Raw genomic sequence first — 19,590 nt, 5'->3', positions numbered from 1 at the left:
CAGGCACATAAGTATTTACATGCTCCTCTCTCGGCCATGTCCCCAAATGCCCACGTCCCACTCAGACCAGGCGCACTCCCCACCCTTTTTTTTTTGAAAGCTTTTGAGATGTGCACGCAGTGGGAGATACACGCATTTCTGGGCGGCTTTTAAACATCGGTCGGCACATGCAGTCCCCTAAATGATGCACGCACTGGGATTTTAAAATTCACCTTTTAGATCATAAGGTTGTGGGTTTTTTTTTTTTATCTGGTAGTTTTATTAGCTCGATTGGAGAGACATTACAAAAACTACATATACAAATTAGGTTGGTTTTGATGTTGGTAGCACAAAAGAACTCACCCAGGTGACAGTTTGATTCTGCAGGTTGGAAGACTCAGCTGAGCCAGGGTCCTGGAGAGATGAGTTGTAGATTCTTTTCATGATGAAACTGATGTTCACCATGAGTGGGTTCAGCAGAGTAATGTTTGAAGCTAAAGGAAAACGTAAAGGGATAGGAGGTACAAAGTTATTATTTAGTTCGTTAATGCTCCTGCTAATTTATACCCACCTCTGTCAGCCATCAGCATCAACAATTAGAGGCCTGTGCTCCGAAACTGGCATCCCCCATTCTAATGAAGAGGACAAATGAGTCAACATCATCGGTACTTACTGTTAGACCAAATACTGTAAACATCCAGTGTAAGATTCCCCAAGGTCATATTGGTGGGAGCTACATTGCTGTATAGAGCTCGGACAATAGCATCCGTGGTTGGGGCGATGGTATTGTTTTGAAACACAATGTCGGAAATCAGTACTACAGAGCCAGGCCTGAGAAAAAGATCAGCATACTCAGAAACATAGTTTCATAATGAGGTAAGTTTCCTATTAATGACATGCAGAGAGCATACAAACATACATTTTTTTTGGTACATAACTACCAAAATATATACACGCAGTAGAATTTATGTAACCCAGTCCTTCGGAAACACCTAGACAGCTGAGTTTTCAAAATATCCACAATGAATATGCATGACATAGATATGCATAAAATCGAGACAGTGCATGCAAATTTATCTCATGAATATTCATTGTGGATATCCTGAAAACCAGGGAGGTGTTTAGTTACTGGCACTAATGTTTAAAAAGGGAGATAGCGCAGCTTTTAAAATAGATCATGGGGGAAAGCTGAAGACAAGCTATGCTGTTCAGGGTTCGGGATGAGGCATCTTCAATGGATACTGGCATAACAGGGAAGGCAGGATATCCCAACAGAGAAGTTGTGATACAGGCAGAAGTAGCCCAGGTGCATTTAAATAGAGAGAATACGGAGATAAGTGATTCCAAATGTTGGCAGCTTGTGAATGTAATTAAAAAACATGCTTTGAATTGTCTGTATGTGAATGCCAGAAGTTTAAAAAATTAGATTGGAGAGTGGCAATGTATCGCACTGAAGGAGGATATAATCTCAGAGTCCTGGTGGAAGAAGAATAACCAATGGCCTATTGTTGATTGCAAACTGGATAAAAGACAGGAAACAGAGGGTAGGACTAAATGATCAGTTTTCTCAATGGAGGAGTGCCCCAAGGATCTGTACTGGGACTTGTGCTTTTTAATATATTTATAAATGATCTGGAAAAGGGAACAACGAGTGAGGTAATCAAATTTGCAGATGACACAAAATTATTCTGAGTTGTTAAATAACAAGCGGATTGTGAGAAATGAAGAAGGACCTTGTGAGACTGGGAGATTGGGCGTCCAAATGGCAGAAGAAATTTAATGTGCACAACTGCAAAGTGATGCAAGTAGGGAAAAAGTAATCCAAACTGTGGTTACACAATGTTAGGTTTCAGATTAGGAGTTACCACCCAGAGGTAGGATCATAGACAATACTTTGGAATCTTCAGTTCAGAATGCAGTGGCAGTAAAAAAGCAAACAGAATGTTAGGGATTATTAGGAAAAGAATGGAAAATAAAATGGAGAATGTCATAATACCTCCGTATCATTCCATGGTGAGACCACATCTGGAGTACAATATATAATTCTGTACTCTGCAGCTCAAAAAAGAACTGGAAAAGGTACAGAGAAAGGCGACCAAAATGATAAACTGAGAGGAATGGCTCATTAATGAGGTGAGGCTACAGAGGTTAGCGCTATTTAGCTTAGACAAGGTTGAGGGGAAATATAATAGAGGTCTATAAAATCATGAGTGAAGTAGAAAGGGTATATGGGAATCAATTGTTTACTCTTTCAAAAAATACAAAGATCTGGGGACACTCCATGGAATTTAGTAAGTAGAACATAATAAGTTAGTGAAAATATTTTTTCACTCAATACAGAATTAAGTTCTGGAATTCATTGCTGGAGGATGAGGTTAAGGCAATTAGCATAGATGGGTTTAAAATGTTTTGGATAAGTTCTGAGAGAAAAAGCCCATAAATCGTTATTAATCAGGTAAACCGAGAAAGCCACTACTTATCCTTGGGCATTAGCAGCATGGGATCTCATCTACTATTTGAGATGCTGCCTGGATTTTCCACTGTCAGAGACAGGATACTAGACTTGATGGACCTTTGCTCTGACCCAGTATGGCATTTCCTTTGTTTTTTGACTGGGTGTATCCCAAGGACTGGGTCAAGAACCTCTGAACCAGGCAATTGGCCTGGTTTATAAAAAGTATTTTCAATCAGCATAAAATTGGTAAATTTCATAAAACAGTCTTCATCGTTATTGTCATCATAACTCTACTAAGGGTGTAATTGCAGGTCTGTAACAGAGTTATTTTTTGGCATGGATTATTACTTCTGCATTTTGCCTGTTTTGAGGTCTGTTTACTAAGCTGTAGTGCAACGATAACATATGTTAACATGCATTAACATGCAGTTTAATTACTTCTTAAGAGGCCTATTCACTAATAATGTGTGATAACGCTCATTACTGAGCGCCTCAATTTAGAAAATAAACCAATTTGTGTTGCCTTCTAAGGGGGTCATTTTCCAAAGGTATCACATGCAAAAAGGGATTTTTCGCGTGCGATAACTAGATCGGGGCGGGTTCTGGGCGGCGTCCGCACCAGAAGGGGGAGGAATCGGGGCGGCACCAGGGCGGATGCCGCGAAGACATCGCTAACAGCGAAAAGGTAAGGAGCCATCGCTGTCAGTAATGCGCCCAATAGCACCACCTTTCACGGTGGCGCTATTGGTTTGCGACAGCCTGCAGCGATAGCTCCGCGGTGGTGTGATCACTGCCGGCTTTCACAGGCCTGCCCCCACCGCTTCACCCCCCCACCCCCGTTACCGCCGGATTTTCTAAGTTCAGCGAACTTAGAAAATCCAGGCCTAAATTTGGAACTAGGGTCAATGTTAAAATTGTTCTTTTATTAATAACAACATTATGTTCTAAGGTGGAAGCATCTAAACTGAGTGCACATAAGCAGAGATAATGAATTTTGCTGAGCGAAGACCATAATATAGTTGTTTTTTTAAAATTATTTATCAAGTTTTCCATTTACAAATTGGAAACATCATTTTGAACAATTAAATTCTCACATTCCTTACATAAATCTCATTCTCAAAGAAATTATTAAGTATAATAAAGTTTTTTAAATTTGTACTTTCAAAGCATTTTTAGAAGAAAAACCACACCATGAGGAGACAAGCGAAATTATTAAGGAGAATACAAAAGGAAAACAAAATAAACCATCATTAAAGGGCATTAACACAGAACTACCACCAGTATTTTTGTAGTATTCAAGACCTCTCCCCATTTTGAGGAATTGGTGAGGAGGTGGCAGGCTGCCGGGCCTCAACAAACTGACGAAACTGGTCAAATTGAAAAAATATATAGGTCTCTGCACTCCTTTCCAATATGCATTTGCACAGGTATCATAGAACAAAATAAAAACCTAACGCAGTAACATTTTGTTGCAATGGGTCACAAGCTTCAAACCCAGACCTTCAGATAGAGGACAAAATGTCAGATTGGCCTCAATCATATAAGTTGAACATATATGATTACAGGTGTGGGTGACACACAACTGCACTACTAATACACCTACAGCCATATTTCTCCAACAAGAAGTCCACAACATCCCGGTAACCAGTACCTAATTTTTTGACACCATCATTCAATTCTTCTTTAATCAACGTCTTTATTTTGAATAATAGAACATTGGTAAATTTAGCATGGATTGCAATCATACCTCAGTTTATCTAGCAATCTATGGAAACAGTGGCATGTAAGGAGCGAAGTTATGTGCAGCAAGCACAGTACTTACTTAAATTGCTTTACATTCACATGATCAAAGTTGTTGAATCTGCTTTTATATATTGGTGTAAGCTGAAAAAGCAAGGAAAACATGTTAACCATCTGCATTCAAACTGTTTTTCAACTTTTGGAGCAAAATGATTTTTAGTGGTAGAATACGATTTCAGGAACAGAAGCAAGGTCAAAAACACTGCAGCTAGAACAATATTAATGTTCTTCTTGATATTCCATCTACACAGGAGTCATAAAGAAAGGCAGTATACAAGAGAGAATTAGAAAATAGAACTACCAAGAGAGTTCTGGATTTATTGTAACTATGCCACATATCCTCCTTGTCACTAAAGGTGTGTTCTAGACTAGAGAACCTCATTTTAAATGATTCCTGTGTTTATAGTTAAGGACAGACATGACCAGCAAACCTGTGGAACAAACAGGATTTTACTGAGAGCAGAGAGCAGTACCTTGACTGCTTTCAGCTGACAGGGGAAACTGATAGGCTTCGGCACTGTCAGGTGCTTTCTAACATTTCAATGAAACATCAATATATGAATGTATAAGATGCTGGGATCCAGCTCAGGCACTCTACCCTTTTTGTAGCATGGCTAGAGACCTTGGAAAGTGCACCATGTGATCCATAGGTTTATTAACAATCAACAGTGGACAGCTGTAGCACAGGTAGTGGAGAGGTGAGGCTGGCTGACCATCTCCTGTCAATTTTTTTCCCAGTGAAGAACGTGCACTCCTTCTGAAGCAACAGCTACAGATAGAGGCCAGTTCTCTAACTTTTCATTAGGACGTGCTTCCTACAGTGAATATATTTTTGTGACATATGAATATATTCCCCTAACTTGAAAGATGAATGTAATTTTACACTGATTGTGTGTCTGTGTGAATGTACCCTGACTTTTTTAAAATTTATATTCTGCTTTTCAAGCACTACACTGACTTAGAAAAGCATGCATCTCAATTCAGAATGCTTACAAAAAAAAAAAAATAGAAATAGTATAGTCCTCATTTAATTTTTCTAGATCTAGGGAATGGAAACAGGTTTCACACCAGTTGTAAAGGTACAAAGTAAACTGTATTGGCTTGAAACCAGTTAAGTGAGAAAGTTAAATGTGGACTATGGTGCCAATTACCTATTCAGAATACAATCAAGTCAGAAGTTAAATTTCATATCTCACCTGATCTTCACAGTTTTTCTTCAGATTAATGAAATCACTTGAAGAGGAATTATTCAGCTGTTCAGTAAATGGTACGTTTGTAATTTTAAATGTCAAGGGTTGAGAAACAGAGGCTATGGGACTAGTAACGCCAGGTGCTTGAGAGATTGTTTTTGATGAAACACTTAATGAACTTGCGGTTGGTGAAATTGGTGTTGAAATATTAATGACAGTCACTGTAGGTATGGATGAATTTGACGCAAGGGTTGGTGCAATAGTTTGTGTTTCAGAGGAAACACTTAATGAACCTGCAGTTGATGAGGTTTGTAATGAAATATTAATGACAGGAGGACTAGAAGTTCCATTATTCATAGTTGGGATAGATGTCAAAGTGTTAGCCGGGACATTAGCATTTCCTAGATTTGAAGGTGCTGTTGCAATATTGATTGTCTCATTGACAAGTGATAATGGAGCAGAAGATGATTGATTACTCCAAGATGTTGTTCCAGGGACACCTGTAGATGTTCTAACATTAGGTAACAGTGATGAAGATCCATTAATTACAGCTGTGATGGAGGTCAGCGTGCTATGTCCAACTGAGGAAATAGCAGTTTCTTTAACTGAGGGTGCGGTACCAATACTGGATATGCCTGAGGCATATGATGATTGATTACTCACAGGTGTTATACTAGGAAAAGCAGTAGAGTTCACAAAAATATGTAACAGTGATGATGATGATGATAGAGATGATCCAGCTGCAGCAGAAGTTACTCCACTTGGTCTTGTTGAATTTGGAGAATTTGTCCCAATGCTGAAAGAGGAAGATGTAGTATTATGAGAATTTGTGAAGACAGAGGTCAAACCAGAATAAGATCCAGTTACTGACGACAGAGCAATGTTTGGAATGGTTTTTGGTGTAGAAGTACTAAAGGTGACATATCTCGCTGAACCTGCAGTTGATGAGGTTTGTAATGAAATATTAATGACAGGAGGACTAGAAGTTCTATTATTCATAGTTGGGATAGATGTCGAAGTGTTAGTCGGGACATTAGCATTTCCTAGATTTGAAGGTGCTGTTGCAATATTGATTGTCTCATTGACAGGTGATAATGGAGCAGAAGATGATTGATTACTCCAAGATGTTGTTCCAGGGACACCTGTAGATGTTCTAACATTAGGTAACAGTGATGAAGATCCAGATGTATTATTTACATATGTGACTGTATGAGATTCAGCAGAAGTAACTCCAGTTGGTGAAAATGAACTTGGTGAGCTTTTATTAAAGCTGAAATTGGAAGATGTGTTAAGAGAATTTGTGGAGATGGAAATCAAAACAGAAGAAGATTGAGTTACTGAAGATGGAGATATGTTTGAAATAGAGTTTGACACAATAGTATTAAAGGTAACATGTGACTCAGATGAACTTACTCTTGGTGACAGGGGTGATGTAATATTAATAGTTGAAGGGCTAGAACTTCCATAAATTACACCAGTGATGGAAGCTGGCGTGCTATGTCCAACTGAGGAAGAAACATTTCCTTTAATTGAGGGTTCTGTACCAACACTGGATATGCCTGTTGCAAATGATGATGATTGATTACTCACAGTTGTTATATTAGGAAAAGCTGTAGAGTTCCCAAGAATATATAACAGTGATGATGATGATGCTACAGATGATCCAGCTGTACTATTCACAGAAGTTGTGACTGCTGAAATGAACGTATGAGTTCCAGCAGAAGTTACTCCACTTGGTGTTGTTGAATTTGGAAAGTTTGTACCAATGCTGAAAGATGAAGATGCATTATGAGAATTTGTGGAGACAGATGTTGAAACAGAATAAGATCCAGTTACTGAAGATATAGATATATTTGAAACAGAATTTGGTGTAGGATTACTAAAGGTGACATGTGTCTCTGATGAACTTCCTGTTGGCGATAGTGGTGATGTAATATTAACAATAGAAGGGCTAGACGTTCCATTAATTACAGCTGTGATGGAGGTCGGCGTGCTATGTCCAACTGAGGAAGAAACATTTCCTTTAACTGAGGGTGCAGTACCAACACTGGATATGCCTGTAGCAAATGATGATTGATTATTCACAGGTGTTATACTAGGAGAAGCAGTAGAGTTCCCAACAATAGGTAACAATGATGATGATGATACTACAGATGATCCAGCAGTACTATTCTCAGATGTAACTGCTGAAATGAATGTATGAGTTGCAGCAGAAGTTACTCCACTTGGTCTTGTTGAATTTGGAGAATTTGTCCCAATGCTGAAAGAGGAAGATGTAGTATTATGAGAATTTGTGAAGACAGAGGTCAAACCAGAATTAGATCCAGTTACTGACGACAGAGCAATGTTTGGAATGGTTTTTGGTGTAGAAGTACTAAAGGTGACATATCTCGTTGAACCTGCAGTTGATGAGGTTTGTAATGAAATATTAACTACAGGAGGACTAGAAGTTCCATTATTCATAGTTGGGATAGATGTCGACGTGTTAGCCGGGACATTAGCATTTCCTAGATTTGAAGGTGCTGTTGCAACATTGATTGTCTCATTGACAGGTGATAATGGAGCAGAAGATGATTGATTACTCCAAGATGTTGTTCCAGGGACACCTGTAGATGTTCTAACATTAGGTAACAGTGATGATGATCCAGATGTATTATTTACATATGTGATTGTATGAGATTCAGCAGAAGTAACTCCACTTGGTGAAAATGAACTTGGTGAGCTTTTATTAAAGCTGAAATTGGAAGATGTGTTAAGAGAATTTGTGGAGATGGAAATCAAAACAGAAGAAGATTGAGTTACTGAAGATTGAGATATGTTTGAAATAGAGTTTGATACAATACTATTAAAGGTAACATGTGACTCAGATGAACTTACTCTTGGTGACAGGGGTGATGTAATATTAATAGTTGAAGGGCTAGAAGTTCCATTAATTACAGCTGTGATGGAGGTCAGCGTGCTATGTCCAACTGAGGAAATAGCAGTTTCTTTAACTGAGGGTGCGGTACCAACACTAGATATGTCTGTAGGAGAAGATGAATGATTACTCACAGGTGTTATACTAGGAGATGCAGTAGAGTTACCAACAATATGTAACAGGGATGATGATGATGCTACAGTTGATCCAGCTGTACTATTCACAGAAGATGTGACTGCTGAAATGAACGTATGAGTTCCAGCAGACGTTATTCCACTTGGTGTTGTTGAATTTGGAGAGTTTGTACCAATGCTGAAAGATGAAGATGCATTATGAGAATTTGTGGAGACAGACGTTGAAACAGAATAAGATCCAGTGACTGAAGATATAGATATATTTGAAATAGAATTTGGTGTAGGATTACTAAAGGTGACATGTGTCTCTGATGAACTCGCTGTTGGCGATAGTGGTGATGTAATGTTAACAATAGAAGGGCTAGAAGTTCCATTAATTACAGCTGTGAGGGAGGTCAGCGTGCTATGTCCAACTGAAGTAGAAACAGTTCCTTCAGATGAGGGTGTGATACCAACACTAGATATGCCTGTAGCAAATGATGATTGATTATTCACAGGTGTTATACTAGGAGAAGCAGTAGAGTTCCCAACAATAGGTAACAATGATGATGATGATACTACAGATGATCCAGCAGTACTATTCTCAGATGTAACTGCTGAAATGAATGTATGAGTTGCAGCAGAAGTTACTCCACTTGGTCTTGTTGAATTTGGAGAATTTGTCCCAATGCTGAAAGAGGAAGATGTAGTATTATGAGAATTTGTGAAGACAGAGGTCAAACCAGAATTAGATCCAGTTACTGACGACAGAGCAATGTTTGGAATGGTTTTTGGTGTAGAAGTACTAAAGGTGACATATCTCGTTGAACCTGCAGTTGATGAGGTTTGTAATGAAATATTAACTACAGGAGGACTAGAAGTTCCATTATTCATAGTTGGGATAGATGTCGAAGTGTTAGCCGGGACATTAGCATTTCCTAGATTTGAAGGTGCTGTTGCAACATTGATTGTCTCATTGACAGGTGATAATGGAGCAGAAGATGATTGATTACTCCAAGATGTTGTTCCAGGGACACCTGTAGATGTTCTAACATTAGGTAACAGTGATGATGATCCAGATGTATTATTTACATATGTGATTGTATGAGATTCAGCAGAAGTAACTCCACTTGGTGAAAATGAACTTGGTGAGCTTTTATTAAAGCTGAAATTGGAAGATGTGTTAAGAGAATTTGTGGAGATGGAAATCAAAACAGAAGAAGATTGAGTTACTGAAGATTGAGATATGTTTGAAATAGAGTTTGATACAATACTATTAAAGGTAACATGTGACTCAGATGAACTTACTCTTGGTGACAGGGGTGATGTAATATTAATAGTTGAAGGGCTAGAAGTTCCATTAATTACAGCTGTGATGGAGGTCAGCGTGCTATGTCCAACTGAGGAAATAGCAGTTTCTTTAACTGAGGGTGCGGTACCAACACTAGATATGTCTGTAGGAGAAGATGAATGATTACTCACAGGTGTTATACTAGGAGATGCAGTAGAGTTACCAACAATATGTAACAGGGATGATGATGATGCTACAGTTGATCCAGCTGTACTATTCACAGAAGATGTGACTGCTGAAATGAACGTATGAGTTCCAGCAGACGTTATTCCACTTGGTGTTGTTGAATTTGGAGAGTTTGTACCAATGCTGAAAGATGAAGATGCATTATGAGAATTTGTGGAGACAGACGTTGAAACAGAATAAGATCCAGTGACTGAAGATATAGATATATTTGAAATAGAATTTGGTGTAGGATTACTAAAGGTGACATGTGTCTCTGATGAACTCGCTGTTGGCGATAGTGGTGATGTAATGTTAACAATAGAAGGGCTAGAAGTTCCATTAATTACAGCTGTGAGGGAGGTCAGCGTGCTATGTCCAACTGAAGTAGAAACAGTTCCTTCAGATGAGGGTGTGATACCAACACTAGATATGCCTGTAGCAAATGATGATTGATTATTCACAGGTGTTATACTAGGAAAAGCAGTAGAGTTCCCAACAATAGGTAACAGTGTTGATGATGATGCTACAGATGAGCCAGCTGTACTATTCACAGAAGTTATGACTGCTGAAATGAACGTATGAGATCCAGCAGAGGTTACTCCACTTGATGTTGTTGAATTTGGAGAATTTGTCTCAGAACTGAAAGAGGAAGAAGATATATTAGGAGAATTTGTGGAGGCAGATGTTGAAACAGAATAAGATCCAGTTACTGAAGATATAGATATATTTGAAACAGAATTTGGTGTAGGATTACTAAAGGTGACATGTGTCTCTGATGAATTCGCTGTTGGCGATAGTGGAGATGTGATGTTAACAATAGAAGGGCTAGAAGTTCCATTAATTACAGCTGTGAGGGAGGTCAGCGTGCTATGTCCAATTGAAGTAGAAACAGTTCCTTCAGATGAGGGTGTGATACCAACACTAGATATGCCTGTAGCAAATGATGATTGATTATTCACAGGTGTTATACTAGGAAAAGCAGTAGAGTTCCCAACAATAGGTAACAGTGTTGATGATGATGCTACAGATGATCCAGCTGTACTATTCACAGAAGATGTGACTGCTGAAATGAACGTATGAGTTCCAGCAGACGTTATTCCACTTGGTATTGTTGAATTTGGAGAGTTTGTACCAATGCTGAAAGATGAAGATGCATTATGAGAATTTGTGGAGACAGACGTTGAAACAGAATAAGATCCAGTGACTGAAGATATAGATATATTTGAAATAGAATTTGGTGTAGGATTACTAAAGGTGACATGTGTCTCTGATGAACTCGCTGTTGGTGATAGTGGTGATGTAATGTTAACAATAGAAGGGCTAGAAGTTCCATTAATTACAGCTGTGAGGGAGGTCAGCGTGCTATGTCCAACTGAAGTAGAAACAGTTCCTTCAGATGAGGGTGTGATACCAACACTAGATATGCCTGTAGCAAATGATGATTGATTATTCACAGGTGTTATACTAGGAAAAGCAGTAGAGTTCCCAACAATAGGTAACAGTGTTGATGATGATGCTACAGATGAGCCAGCTGTACTATTCACAGAAGTTATGACTGCTGAAATGAACGTATGAGATCCAGCAGAGGTTACTCCACTTGATGTTGTTGAATTTGGAGAATTTGTCTCAGAACTGAAAGAGGAAGAAGATATATTAGGAGAATTTGTGGAGGCAGATGTTGAAACAAAATAAGATCCAGTTACTGAAGATATAGATATATTTGAAACAGAATTTGGTGTAGGATTACTAAAGGTGACATGTGTCTCTGATGAATTCGCTGTTGGCGATAGTGGAGATGTGATGTTAACAATAGAAGGGCTAGAAGTTCCATTAATTACAGCTGTGAGGGAGGTCAGCGTGCTATGTCCAATTGAAGTAGAAACAGTTCCTTCAGATGAGGGTGTGATACCAACACTAGATATGCCTGTAGCAAATGATGATTGATTATTCACAGGTGTTATACTAGGAAAAGCAGTAGAGTTCCCAACAATAGGTAACAGTGTTGATGATGATGCTACAGATGATCCAGCTGTACTATTCACAGAAGATGTGACTGCTGAAATGAACGTATGAGTTCCAGCAAACGTTATTCCACTTGGTATTGTTGAATTTGGAGAGTTTGTACCAATGCTGAAAGATGAAGATGCATTATGAGAATTTGTGGAGACAGACGTTGAAACAGAATAAGATCCAGTGACTGAAGATATAGATATATTTGAAACAGAATTTGGTGTAGGATTACTAAAGGTGACATGTGTCTCTGATGAACTCGCTGTTGGCGATAGTGGTGATGTAATGTTAACAATAGAAGGGCTAGAAGTTCCATTAATTACAGCTGTGAGGGAGGTCAGCGTGCTATGTCCAACTGAGGTAGAAACAGTTCCTTCAGATGAGGGTGTGATACCAACACTAGATATGCCTGTAGCAAATGATGATTGATTATTCACAGGTGTTATACTAGGAAAAGCAGTAGAGTTCCCAACAATAGGTAACAGTGTTGATGATGATGCTACAGATGATCCAGCTGTACTATTCACAGAAGATGTGACTGCTGAAATGAACGTATGAGTTCCAGCAGACGTTATTCCACTTGGTATTGTTGAATTTGGAGAGTTTGTACCAATGCTGAAAGATGAAGATGCATTATGAGAATTTGTGGAGACAGACGTTGAAACAGAATAAGATCCAGTGACTGAAGATATAGATATATTTGAAATAGAATTTGGTGTAGGATTACTAAAGGTGACATGTGTCTCTGATGAACTCGCTGTTGGCGATAGTGGTGATGTAATGTTAACAATAGAAGGGCTAGAAGTTCCATTAATTACAGCTGTGAGGGAGGTCAGCGTGCTATGTCCAACTGAAGTAGAAACAGTTCCTTCAGATGAGGGTGTGATACCAACACTAGATATGCCTGTAGCAAATGATGATTGATTATTCACAGGTGTTATACTAGGAAAAGCAGTAGAGTTCCCAACAATAGGTAACAGTGTTGATGATGATGCTACAGATGAGCCAGCTGTACTATTCACAGAAGTTATGACTGCTGAAATGAACGTATGAGATCCAGCAGAAGTTACTCCACTTGATGTTGTTGAATTTGGAGAATTTGTCTCAGAACTGAAAGAGGAAGAAGATATATTAGGAGAATTTGTGGAGGGAGATGTTGAAACAGAATAAGATCCAGTTACTGAAGATATAGATATATTTGAAACATAATTTGGTGTAGGATTACTAATGGTGACATGTGTCTCTGATGAATTCGCTGTTGGCGATAGTGGAGATGTAATGTTAACAATAGAAGGGCTAGAAGTTCCATTAATTACAGCTGTGATGGAGGTCAGCGCGCTATGTCCAACTGAGGTAGAAACAGTTCCTTCAGATGAGGGTGTGATACCAACACTAGATATGCCTGTAGCAAATGATGATTGATTATTCACAGGTGTTATACTAGGAAAAGCAGTAGAGTTCCCAACAATAGGTAACAGTGATGATGATGATGCTACAGATGATCCAGCTGTACTATTCACAGAAGTTATGACTGCTGAAATGAACGTATGAGATCCAGCAGAAGTTACTCCACTTGATGTTGTTGAATTTGGAGAATTTGTCTCAGAACTGAAAGAGGAAGAAGATATATTAGGAGAATTTGTGGAGGGAGATGTTGAAACAGAATAAGATCCAGTTACTGAAGATATAGATATATTTGAAACAGAATTTGGTGTAGGATTACTAAAGGTGACATGTGTCTCTGATGAACTCGCTGTTGGCGATAGTGGAGATGTAATGTTAACAATAGAAGGGCTAGAAGTTCCATTAATTACAGCTGTGATGGAGGTCAGCGTGCTATGTCCAACTGAGGTAGAAACAGTTCCTTCAGATGAGGGTGTGATACCAACACTAGATATGCCTGTAGCAAATGATGATTGATTATTCACAGGTGTTATACTAGGAAAAGCAGTAGAGTTCCCAACAATAGGTAACAGTGATGATGATGATGCTACAGATGATCCAGCTGTACTATTCACAGAAGTTATGACTGCTGAAATGAACGTATGAGTTCCAGCAGAAGTTACTCCACTTGATGTTGTTGAATTTGGAGAATTTGTCTCAGAACTGAAAGAGGAAGAAGATATATTAGGAGAATTTGTGGAGGCAGATGTTGAAACAGAATAAGATCCAGTTACTGAAGATATAGATATATTTGAAACATAATTTGGTGTAGGATTACTAATGGTGACATGTGTCTCTGATGAATTCGCTGTTGGCGATAGTGGAGATGTAATGTTAACAATAGAAGGGCTAGAAGTTCCATTAATTACAGCTGTGATGGAGGTCAGCGCGCTATGTCCAACTGAGGTAGAAACAGTTCCTTCAGATGAGGGTGTGATACCAACACTAGATATGCCTGTAGCAAATGATGATTGATTATTCACAGGTGTTATACTAGGAAAAGCAGTAGAGTTCCCAACAATAGGTAACAGTGATGATGATGATGCTACAGATGATCCAGCTGTACTATTCACAGAAGTTATGACTGCTGAAATGAACGTATGAGATCCAGCAGAAGTTACTCCACTTGATGTTGTTGAATTTGGAGAATTTGTCTCAGAACTGAAAGAGGAAGAAGATATATTAGGAGAATTTGTGGAGGGAGATGTTGAAACAGAATAAGATCCAGTTACTGAAGATATAGATATATTTGAAACAGAATTTGGTGTAGGATTACTAAAGGTGACATGTGTCTCTGATGAACTCGCTGTTGGCGATAGTGGAGATGTAATGTTAACAATAGAAGGGCTAGAAGTTCCATTAATTACAGCTGTGATGGAGGTCAGTGTGCTATGTCCAACTGAGGTAGAAACAGTTCCTTCAGATGAGGGTGTGATACCAACACTAGATATGCCTGTAGCAAATGATGATTGATTATTCACAGGTGTTATACTAGGAAAACCAGTAGAGTTCCCAACAATAGGTAACAGTGATGATGATGATGCTACAGATGATCCAGCTGTACTATTCACAGAAGTTATGACTGCTGAAATGAACGTATGAGATCCAGCAGAAGTTACTCCACTTGATGTTGTTGAATTTGGAGAATTTGTCTCAGAACTGAAAGAGGAAGAAGATATATTAGGAGAATTTGTGGAGGCAGATGTTGAAACAGAATAAGATCCAGTTACTGAAGATATAGATATATTTGAAACAGAATTTGGTGTAGGATTACTAAAGGTGACATGTGTCTCTGATGAATTCGCTGTTGGCGATAGTGGAGATGTAATGTTAACAATAGAAGGGCTAGAAGTTCCATTAATTACAGCTGTGATGGAGGTCAGCGTGCTAGGTCCAACTGAGGTAGAAACAGTTCCTTCAGATGAGGGTGTGATACCAACACTAGATATGCCTGTAGCAAATGTTGATTGATTACTCAGAGGCGTTATATTAGGAAAAGCTGTAGAGTTCCCAATAGGTAGCAGTGATGATGATGATGATGATGCCAAAGATGATCCAGCTGAAATGAGTGTACGAGTTCCAACAGACGTTACTCCACTTGCCGTGGTTGAATTTGGAGAGTTTGTCTCAATGCCGACAGAGGAAGATGTATTGTGAGAATTTGTGGAGACAGATGTCAAAAAAGAAGAAGATCCAGTTACTGTAGATAGAGATACGTTTGAAATGGAGCTTGCTGCGTTAGTACTAAAAGTGACAGGTGTTTCTGATGAACTTGCTGTTGGTGGCTTTGACGATGTAATATTATTGATAAATGGGCTAGATGCTCCATTAATTACAGCTGTGATGGAGGTCAATGTGCTAAGTCCAACTGAGGTAGAAACAGTTCCTTCAACTGAGGTTGCTGTACCAACGCTGGATATGCCTGTAGGAAATGATGTTGGTGGAGTAATAGATGATATATTTGCCTTAGATGTTGTATCAGAAGCTGCTGTAATAAAAGATAAGAATGATGATTCAGGAGATGCTGCAAGACTTTTACAGGGATTATGAACACTGAAATAACTGATGAATTCTAGCAGAAGAAAGCCTTTGGATAAAATTTATTTCTGTACATATTTATGTTTCACATGTGGTATTATACATTGCCCAGAACCTCATGAGATTGGGCGATTATAGATGTGAACTCTAAATATATACTAAAAAACTTCACAGACTTTTACAGGAGTACCATTGGTTCACAGTAGATTGATTTCTTAGCTCTGCTTACTAATTGAAATGGTAATATTAAAGAAAAGCAAATAAATATAATTATACCAGTCAGTTACTTTCCTGGTGAATTATCTCTGTGGAGATATCTCACCAATGACCTGCTTGTCATTATACAGGTCATTGATGAGCCATCACTCAGCTAGAAAATTGTGCGTAGTTCTGGAAGCTATGTATTCCAAATGCTTTGCGTCCCATCATTGTAACAGTGCACCTTATGAAATTAGGCTGGACATACACAGGTCGATATTGAAAGATATCTGGCTAACGTAATCTGGGATATTCAGCAGCATGGCTGAGCCACTGAATATATCAGATAAGTTTAAAGTTAGCCTGATAAGTTTTATCTTGCTAACTTTAGACTTACGAAAGAGCAATTCTTATCTGCACTCAGAGGTTGGCCCGTGGCCTTCAAACTAGTTTGTGTATGGGTGAAAACTCTGACCCCATATGGCCTATCCTGTATATACATCCTCAGCAAAAGTAACAAAATATGACTCCAACAAATTTTCAGCAACAGATCCAAGAAGACAGCTTCTGTAGCAATAACTGATTGATTACCTGTGGCTGTATTTGTTGCATTAGTCACTGTTGATGTCGCCTGGATACTTACAAGTCTGAAGAGTCCTAAATAAAAGAAAGAGAAAGGATATATTGCAAATAATGCCATTCGTGGATCCCAAACTGGTCATCAGGCTGAAAGTGCTAAGCAAGGTTGACAACGCTCAGAAAATGTACTGGCAATCAGTAAATAAATGGCATGACCATAAAAATAGTTTCATGCCCGTAAGAGCACTCAGAGCAAGGCTCCTGTGTCTTCAGTGCTGTGAGCTCAGGCTCTCACGGCTGCAGTAATCAGGAGTTGGAGCCACCTCTTTTCACATAAAGAGGTGAATCTTGGCATAGAAAGTCCAGCTGTGCACATAATAGTAATGGTAAAACGCGTGTCAGTCAAAAGGGTAGGTTATCCAGCTAAGTAGTGGCAATCTGTGCCAGATAGCCAGGTAAGCCTGAACTTATCTGGGTAAGTGGTGGAAGCTGCTACTTAGCCGGATAAGTCAGTACTTTTCTGTGGACATTTTTTAAACTTTCTAAAAATCTTTCTGTCTCATTTTTTTAAGGGTTTTAAGTGCCAGCGCAGTAGGCTGAAAACTTAACGTCTGCTGTGACCCCGGAGTTAAGTTTCCAGCACTAATAGGCCGATTAATTATAAAGTGCGGGAGAGCCGGCGCTCCGTGTTGAGCGCCCGCTCTCCTGACACGCGCCCAGGCACCTCTCCTGGGCGCGCGGTTTGTATTTAAATTAGGGCCCGCGCAATTAAGAAGGCGCTAGGGACACCAGGGCGTCCCTAGGGCCTCCTTATTAGCGGAAGCGGCAGCTGTCAGTGGGTCTGACAACCGACGCTTAATTTTATCGTCGTCGGTTTTCAATTCGCTGACAGCTAGGGGTTTGGAAAATGAACGCTGGCAAAATTGAGCGTCCGTTTTCGAACCCGCCGACCAGATTTTTTTTTTTGCTTGAACTTTTTGGGTTTTTTAATTTTTGGGGCCTCTGACTTAATATCGCTATGATATTAAGTTGGAGGGTGTACAGAAAAGCAGTTTTTTCTGCTTTTCTGTACACTTTCCTGGTGCTGTCTATGGTTATCGCCTGCCTTTGGGCAGGTGTCAATTTCTGAGAGTAGAATATGCGGCTTGGCCGCCCATTTTACTTTCAGTATCCCGGGTGACTAACTAATAGCCTCGTCAACACGGATTTGCATGTGATGAGCGCTATTAGTTTTCGCAAGTTTGCCCACGCGTTTTCAAGGCGCTATTACCCCTTACAGTATAAGGGGTAATAGACGCATGTCGAAAACGCACGGCCAAACGGGTGGTAAACGGTGTGCTCGGCCGAGAGCACCGTACTGAATCAGCCTGCAAGAAAGGTGCACTGGCCAGATACAGTCTCTCTGCTTGTGGGAGTGCTGCTTAATGCCCTCATTTGCATGAGATTTCCATGTGAGGGCGCTAAGCAGTACTCTTGCTTATGAAGGCATATTTTCTGTGCGCAAAACTTCTTGCTGCATCATCAGTAAGCTTTGCGCACAGAAAATACGCATTCGAGTGCAGGCAGAAAGGTGCATTCGACTGAACACCCCTTTCTGCATCGGCCTGTTAGGTTGTAAGCCCTCTGTGGATAGGAAAACTCCTACAGTACCTCAGTGTAATCTGCTTTGAAGCGCTGAAAAGTGGAACATAAATTAAATAAATAAGTGGCTGAGCAGGTTGGAAGCTTTGCACTGGGAAAATAATTATTTCGAAACAAACACAAAGCAGACCACAAGTATCTCATTCAAAATAGCTAATTAGCTTTGTGTGAGATCCTGCACCACAAATGAGGGACCTTGGAATGTGGCAGATTAACTTCATGGTGTTGCTTCTGATGCCCAGGGCAGCCTGCCAGAAACTGTGCTATTCTGAATTCAGCTTTTCAGTGTGGCCATGGCAAGAGAATTTGATGATCACACACAGTGTGGAAACAAGCCCTTCCAGCCTGGAGATTTTAAACTTAGCTTTCGATGAACAAAGTTTGGGAAAGGGAACAGTGAGCCCGGCAATCTTAGATCTGGGAAAGAGCGTTGGGATCACCGTAAAGGTTAACCAGAGGCAGGGGCCAGAAAGCAGCAGGCAGATGTTGAATTAATTTACCACAATATTTCGAAGAAAGAAATCTTTCCTGTACCTGCCAGTAAAAGCAGAGCAGCGTTGCGTTTCCGTCGATGCATCCTCAGGGCCCTGTCTCAGAACTTCGTTCAGGAAAACACCCTACAAAGAAGCAAATTGATCAGCGATTATTGCTGTCTGGTTCATCAGGTTTTAGTTCATGCTAAAGACATCAAAAAGTACCATCAAATACAGTGTTCTATAGTATCACTATGCTTGCAGGCACCTCTCACTTATCTCTATATTGACTATTGGGATACTGACTACTACTGCATGCCTATGTGCCATATTACCACTGGGTCATTCCATGTCAAGAGGACCAGGGATCCACACTGAACCTCCTCCAAATCGAACAAACCTTTGCATGGAAGTTCTCTAGGGTCTGAAACAAAACCATACTAATTTTTTTTACCTGGATCTCCATTGACTGGAAAGCTAGAGGCAGTTGAATGGAGGTCACCTCTGAGTAGCATGCTCCACGCAACCTAAAATGGCCATTTTGTCCAGGTGCTGCAGCTCGACTACATCTCTGAAGGGCCTGAAATTTTGTGGATTAGTACAACCCCTGGTGGTAAGTCTCAGTGCAAAGTTTGGAATATAACGTGAGCTTGCCTCCCTTATTATGGGCCAGCAAATTATGTGAAACATTTTACAAAAGAAATATAAGGCCCTCTTTGACTCCTCATTGCTCCTGAC

General features: G+C 39.7%; 1 protein-coding gene across 1 annotated transcript; it reads right to left on the bottom strand.

Annotated features, from left to right (window-relative positions):
- Positions 1–4,252: 4,252 nt before the first annotated feature.
- On the bottom strand, positions 4,253–18,956 carry LOC115075341 (uncharacterized threonine-rich GPI-anchored glycoprotein PJ4664.02-like). Its single transcript, XM_029575651.1, has 4 exons — positions 18,914–18,956; positions 16,751–16,816; positions 5,431–15,911; positions 4,253–4,318 (listed from the first exon to the last, which is right to left on the bottom strand). The coding sequence occupies exons 1-4, from the start codon at positions 18,954–18,956 to the stop codon at positions 4,253–4,255; spliced, it is 10,656 nt and encodes a 3,551-aa protein (XP_029431511.1).
- Positions 18,957–19,590: the final 634 nt, after the last annotated feature.

The sequence above is a fragment of the Rhinatrema bivittatum genome, chromosome 13 (assembly GCF_901001135.1).
Source record: "Rhinatrema bivittatum chromosome 13, aRhiBiv1.1, whole genome shotgun sequence".
NCBI classification, from domain to species: Eukaryota; Metazoa; Chordata; class Amphibia; order Gymnophiona; family Rhinatrematidae; genus Rhinatrema; species Rhinatrema bivittatum.
This window is presented reverse-complemented; position numbering and strand designations above follow the sequence as displayed.

Bases quoted from the DNA above. Each gene is read 5' to 3' on its own strand.
- LOC115075341 (XM_029575651.1), bottom strand. From the start codon at position 18,956: ATGCATCGACGGAAACGCAACGCTGCTCTGCTTTTACTGGCAG. The intron at 15,912-16,750 runs GTAATCAATCAG...CTTTTATTACAG, and splicing joins TGCAACAAATACAGCCACAG to CAGCTTCTGATACAACATCT. The intron at 4,319-5,430 runs GTGAGATATGAA...TTGCTTTTTCAG, and splicing joins AGAAAAACTGTGAAGATCAG to CTTACACCAATATATAAAAG.